The sequence below is a fragment of the Galeopterus variegatus genome, unplaced genomic scaffold (genome assembly GCF_000696425.1).
Source record: "Galeopterus variegatus unplaced genomic scaffold, G_variegatus-3.0.2 Scaffold95, whole genome shotgun sequence".
Classification (NCBI taxonomy): domain Eukaryota; kingdom Metazoa; phylum Chordata; class Mammalia; order Dermoptera; family Cynocephalidae; genus Galeopterus; species Galeopterus variegatus.
The window spans coordinates 182,704-189,035 of NW_007726206.1; the positions used below are offsets into that span (position 1 = coordinate 182,704).

Sequence of the window (6,332 nt, forward strand, 5' to 3'; positions counted from 1 at the left end):
GGAGGCTGGCGCGGCTCTGGCGCTCAGTGGGCGCGCAACAGATGTTTGCGGAATTGAGGGACATCAAGGTGGACTGGAACACCCAGCGGCGCGGGGTCGGGGACTGGAGGGCGTGGGCGGGGAAAGCGACCCAGACCCCAGCCCGCTGGGGTGACCAGGCACTCGGGGCGCTCCTGGGACCGCTGGGCTAGGAGACCCTCCGCCGGGGAGACCCGGGTAGTAAAGAACAAGGGAGAACGGGGTGGGCAGGAAAGTCTAGGCCCCACCTACAACTGCCGCCACAGCTCCTGGCCTCCAATCCTTGCGACGGTCTGCTGGGGAAACCGAGGCAGCCGAGGCTGAGAAGGGCCAGGAAGGTTAAAAGCGGGATTAGCGACGAGGCAGAGGCAGCAACAAGAATTCCCGCGTGGATCCCTGGATTCGCTCGTCCACCTCGGTCCGCTTGCGGCTGGATCCACCGCCACGCCCCCCCTCGCAACGCAGACCCTCCCTTCCCGCTTCAGCTTGTCGGATTTCCCCCACCACCCACCCCGCGCCAGTTTATAGAACAACAATTTGGGGAAAACAATCCGGGCCAAGTGACGGCCCCGTAATTGTGACAAAGTGAGTGCGGGAGGCTGAAGAGAGCGTTAGGGCGGGAGCGCGGCGCGGTGAGGCGGAGGCAGGGGCGCCTCCCGCCGGCCCTGCGCCCCCTCGTTCTCATTCCGGTCACCTCCCATCTCTCCTTGACTCTTCTCCAATTCCTCTTCTCCCGGCCCCTCGTGCCTCCCTTCGCTTGTTCCTCCATCGCTCTTCCCTTTCCTCCCGGTAACAGCTCTCCTGCTCCCCACCTCCCCGCCGCCCCTTCCCCGTGCGCTTTTTCCTCGCTCACCTCTCCCTCTCTCCTCCGACCTTCACTGGTTTCTCCATCTTTTCCTCGCTCTAACATTGCCCTTGAACCCCCTACTCTCCCTGCACAACCCGCTGCTCTCCCTCCCCAGTCCTCTCTTCCTGCGATGGTGCCCTGAGCCCCCTTCCGGACCCCCACGCTCCCGGAGGACAGCGCTGCCCCGCACTCCTGGATTCCTTCAGCCGCAGAGCTGGCGGCGCGCTGAGGCCCAGGGGGCCCCGACGGCCTGGCCCTTCCCTCCCCCTGCTGCCGCTGCCGCCCCCACCCCCTGCCTGCGCCGGGAGCTAGTTTGTTTGTCCAGCGGCCGCCGCCGCCGCCCGCGCTGTTTGCCAAGCTTAGCGCGCTGCTGCGCAGTCCTGGCCCAATTAAGTCTCATTCATTATTCAGCGCCCCTGTCCTCCCCTAGCCCTGCCCGCAGCTGGGGCGTCGCTTTGGGGTCTCTCCCAGCCCAGGCCCCTCAGTGAGCCCTGAGGGGTCACATAGGGAGCCGCACTTTCTCCCCCGGCCGGGATAAAAACTGAAGAGGTAGGGGGCTTGAAGGGATCAGAAGCACCCTGCCTGCTGCAGAGCGGCGACACCGGTGAGGCCCACTGGGCCCACCCCTCCCTCAACTCAAGACTGGGAGACCTTGCAGAGCCAAGCCCTTCTTTTATAGAGGAGAAAATTGAGACCCAGGACGCGGGGTGACTTGACCAAGGTCACGGAGCAGAACCCAGGACTGGAGGTCGGGACATTGAAACGAAGGCATCTTGCATCCCAGCTCCACAGAGACGCGAGGAAGGCAGATCACGCTCTCCCCTGAGTTCTGGGCTGCAGCCTCGCTCTCCTGATGGGGCGTTTCCACCTCTATCCCTTTTCGCTTGTTTCTACCTCCCTCCCGTAGCCGGCGGGACAGAGTCGCCTCGGGGCTCCCACTGGGTGGGGAGGCTCCTCAGGTCTCAGGCTCAGGTTAAGATGTAGGACCCTCTAACTGGAAGGCCTGGAGGCGGGGCAGTGAGGCCAACTCGGGGTGGGGGCCCTCCCTGCAGCCTGTCGGTGAGCGTCTCTGCCTTAGTGGAAATGGAAATGGAACCATCCAAAGGCAGTCTTGAAGGGCAACGGAGTGTGGAGAGAAGAGCGCGCAGCCTGAGGTGAGGGAAGAGTCACTCTCCCAGTTGTCGGGGTGGGAAGGGGCAATCAAGGGCCTAGTTTTGCGTTTATAGGAGACTGTCTTTTCTCCGCACTTCCATAGCGACCCTCCGTAGGGCCGCTGTGCCAGGGCATCCAGACAAGGTGAGTCTGGGAACCCGCGCGGACCCGCCCTTCCGTGAGCGGCAGCGCCACCTGGCGGCCGCGGTGCCGCGGTGCAGGAGGCGCGCTCGGCCTGGGGTGGGGCGCTGCGCCAGCCCCTTTGAGGCTGATGGGCCTGAGAAGCCTTGGATCGAGTTTACCTGAGAGGGCGGGCCAGAGAAGTCCGGGGCGGGCAGGTGAACCCAAGGGGGCCGGGAGGGCCTTGGGGAGGGGCCTGGCCTGGGGCGGCCTGACTTTGTGACACAGCAGAAAGACAAAGTCCATTTGGATGGAAGTGGGAGCAGAGTGAGAGGGGCCATCTTGACTCTGTGGTCAAAGGAAATGACTGGTCTGGCGCGGTCTGGGAGCCGGGCATCCAGGTACTGCCGCTCGACCTGGGACTAGAGGGTACCGGCTGGTGCTCCTGAGGCCCGCTCCACGTAGCGGGGAGAGATTGGCAGGCACGCTTAGGCGTCTGGCTTGATATTCTGAGAATTTGTCCAGCAGCTTTGGAGGGGCTTTCTGGGCCTTCCTCTGAAGGAGGTGGTGGAGTTGTGCGGTGCCAAGGTCTACGTCAAAGTGCAGTTTTCCAAAATATTGAGGTGGAGAGAACTCAGGACCCTTTTAAAGTCTGACTTGTGGGAAAAGTTCATGGAGAGACGGGAAAGCTGGAGAAGGGCTGAAACCTGGGCCAGGTGTCTGAGGACAGCCATAATAGGAGTTAAGTGGAGGGTGGTGAGACAGAGGCTTTCAAAAAGTGTGGGAACTTTGGAAGAGTATCCTATTCAGACTTCTCCTCCACACTACCTTCCACCCTATGAGCTATTCTGGGGTCACTGGTCTGAGGGGAGGACTGAAATTTAAGTTTCTGCTCTTTTGCCTGTGTTCTGAGTTCTCAGTTGCTGAACTGAAAGCATTTAAAACATTCTTCTTTCCAAATTTGGACTCGCTGTGGTTGTAAAGAAGAGGCCTGAGGTACTAGAACAAAGGTATGGGCTAACCAGCATTTCAGGGACACTCGGGCAGAGCTAGACTCGGCTTTTATTGGAAAGAGAAATGGTTACTGTGTTGGAGCCTGGATATAGTCTTATGACTCTGCTTTTTTTCATCTTTTAGGGTCTAAGGATGACTCTGGGGCCATGTTGGCTGTGATTCTCACAGAGGACCCCAAGATTTCTGCACTCTGAGCAGTTGACAAGTGCCACTGGACTTGTTCTGAGACTCTTGCCCTGGGGGATGACAAAGGGGCTCCTGGTAACCTATGCCCTGTGGGCTGTAGGGGGCCCTGCTGGGCTCCACCACCTGTACCTGGGAAGGGACAGCCATGCCCTGCTCTGGATGCTCACCCTGGGGGGTGGTGGGCTGGGATGGCTCTGGGAGTTCTGGAAGCTCCCCAGTTTTGTAGCTCAAGCCAACAGAGCCCAGGGGAAGAGGCAGAGCCGAGGAGGGGGGACACCCCCTTTGAGTCCCATTCGCTTTTCTGCCCAGATGATAGTGGGCATCTATTTTGGCCTTGTGGCTCTGATTAGCCTATCTTCCATGGCTAACTTCTATATTGTGGGCCTCCCACTGGCAGTTGGCTTAGGGGTCTTACTGGTGGCTGTTATTGGTGACCAGACCTCAGACTTTAAGAACACTCTAGGGGTGGCATTTCTTACTTCCCCTATTTTCTATGGCCGCCCCATAGCTATCCTGCCGATTAGTTTGGCTGCCAGCATCACAGCCCAGAAGCATCGCCGCTACAAAGCTTCAGTGGAGTTGGAGACGCTCAGTGTGCGGCTCTACCGGCTGGGCCTGGCTTACCTGGCTTTCACAGGCCCGCTGGCATACAGCGCCCTTTGCAACACAGCTGCCACCCTTAACTATGTCGCAGAAACCCTGGGCTCCTTCTTGAATTGGTTCAGCTTCTTCCCCCTTCTTGGACGCCTCATGGAGTCTGTCCTCCTTCTGCCTTACTGGATCTGGAGGCTACTGGTGGGAGAGCCTGGCTTCAACAGCAGCTACTTCCAGGAGTGGGAGAAGCTCTATGAGTTTGTTCACAGTTTTCAAGATGAGAAGCGTCAGCTGGCTTACCAGGTAAGGCTTTCTTCCTTCCTATTCCTGTCTGGGATGGCTCTAAGAGTTAGGCTAAGCCTTGTTGGAACTGCTGCCTCACTTGTGGAAATACCCTGTGCATGTCTGCTGGCAGGCCCTGGAAGGGTGTCCTGGCTTCTTTGGGCTTCTGTGCGTAATGTAGGTGTAGAGTGAAGGTACAGAGGCTCTAATAGTAAATGGGGGGGAAATATATATATAACTTACTTTTTATTAATGTATAACATATATAAAGTGCACTAATTTTATGTACACACCACTCAAATCAAGGTATGAAATATTTACAGGGCTGATAACATTCTTTCATGCCCCTTCCCAGTCTATCCTCCCACCCTCAGAGGTAACCTCTATTTTGACTTTATCACCACAGGTGAGTTTTGCCCATTCCTGGACTTCAAATAAATGGAATCATTCAGTATATATTCTTTTGTATCTGACATCTTTCATTTAACATTATGTTTATAAGCTTTAGTCATACTGTTGCATGCAACTGTGAATTGCTTGTTTTCATTGTTGTATAGTATCCCGTAATGTGATTATACCATAATTTGTCTACTCTATTGTTAATGAATATTTGGGTTGTTTCCAGTATGGGGCTATCATGAATAAAGCTGCTATAAACATTCTTGTACATGTCTTTGGTGGACTTATAAACACTTATTTCTCTTGTGGGGAGGAGATCTTGTCAGGGATGTGAAGTTTCAGGTTGGAAAACAGGCAGTTGTGATTAAAGACAAATCCTGGCTCTTACCATGAGATCCAGAGCTTGGCCTTGTTTCAAAAGGCCGGAATTCTAATCAGAGGTGCTGGTCCTTTCCCATGGGCAAGTAGAAGCCAATTCCAGAGATACAATAGCCTGATTTAGCACAGGAACTGGGAGAGGCCCAGGTGCCCTGACAATTTGTGAGATTCTAATTCATCAGTTTCTGTTTCCCTAAGGTTTTGGGCCTCTCAGAAGGGGCAACAAATGAAGAAATACATCGGAGTTACCGGGAGCTGGTGAAAGTCTGGCACCCTGACCACAACCTGCACCAGACAGAGGAGGCACAGAGGCACTTCCTGGAGATCCAGGCTGCATATGAAGTCTTGAGTCAGCCCAGAAAGCCCAAGGGATCCTAGGAGTGAGAAGAAACTTCCCCCTGAGGATGGACTCTTCCCAGCAGACCTGAGCAGCTTGTCCCAAGTCTAGCTTTGCCCACATCTAGCTTTGCCCACCAGCATTAAAAGAAACTGCCTACAGTGGAGATGATTAAACCTTAAAGGGGTGAGAAAGATTTTGATAGAAGAATATATTTATGTTCTGAATTTCTGGATTTTTTTTTTAAAGATGACGAGTAAGGGGATCTTAACCCTTGACTTGGTGTTGTCAGCACCATGCTGTCTGAAGTGAGCTAACCGGCCATCCCTATATGGGATCTGAACCCGTGGCCTTAGTGTTATTAGCACCACACTCTCCCGAGTGAGCCACAGGCCGGCCCTAAATTTCTTAATTCTTGCATATTGTATTCTTGACTATTTTTTCTTAAAACCAGAGAGTGAAAGGCATATTATAAAACCAATAAGATATCTTTTAAAGAATACATTTCCTTATCCCATCCCTGGTACATTGATGTGTGATGAAGGAAGGTTTTTGTTTTTATTTTTGTTTTAAAAAGATGACTGGTAAGGGGATCTTAACCCTTGACGTGGTGTTGTCAGCACCACGCTCTCCCAAGTGAGCTAACCGGCCATCCCTATACAGGGATCCAAACCTGTGGCCTTGGTGTTGTAAGCACCATGCTCTCCCAAATGAGCCACAGGCCAGCCCTAAAGGAAGGTTATTTAAAAAAAATTTTTAAGGGCCGGCCCGTGGCTCACTTGGGAGAGCATGGTGCTTACAACACCAAGGCCACAGGTTTGGATCCCTGTATAGGGATGGCCGGTTAGCTCACTTGGGAGAGCTGGTGCTGACAACACCAAGTCAAGGGTTAAGATCCCCTTACCAGTCATCTTTTTAAAACAAAAATAAAAACAAAAACCTTCCTTCATCACACATCAATGTACCAGGGATGGGATAAGGAAATGTATTCTTTAAAAGATATCT

At 54.1% G+C, this 6,332-nt stretch overlaps 1 protein-coding gene across 1 annotated transcript; it reads left to right on the top strand.

Annotated features, from left to right (window-relative positions):
- The first annotated feature begins 3,394 nt into the window (after positions 1-3,394).
- DNAJC22 (DnaJ (Hsp40) homolog, subfamily C, member 22) lies at positions 3,395-5,368 on the top strand. The gene is made up of 2 exons (XM_008582738.1): positions 3,395-4,234; positions 5,189-5,368. Exons 1-2 carry the CDS (start codon positions 3,395-3,397, stop codon positions 5,366-5,368), a joined length of 1,020 nt encoding a protein of 339 aa, XP_008580960.1.
- Positions 5,369-6,332: the final 964 nt, after the last annotated feature.

Coding starts and splice junctions, on each gene's coding strand:
- DNAJC22 (XM_008582738.1), top strand. CDS start 3,395: ATGACAAAGGGGCTCCTGGTAACCTATGCCCTGTGGGCTGTAGGGGGC. Junction 4,235..5,188: donor AGCGTCAGCTGGCTTACCAG/GTAAGGCTTTCT, acceptor TGTTTCCCTAAG/GTTTTGGGCCTCTCAGAAGG.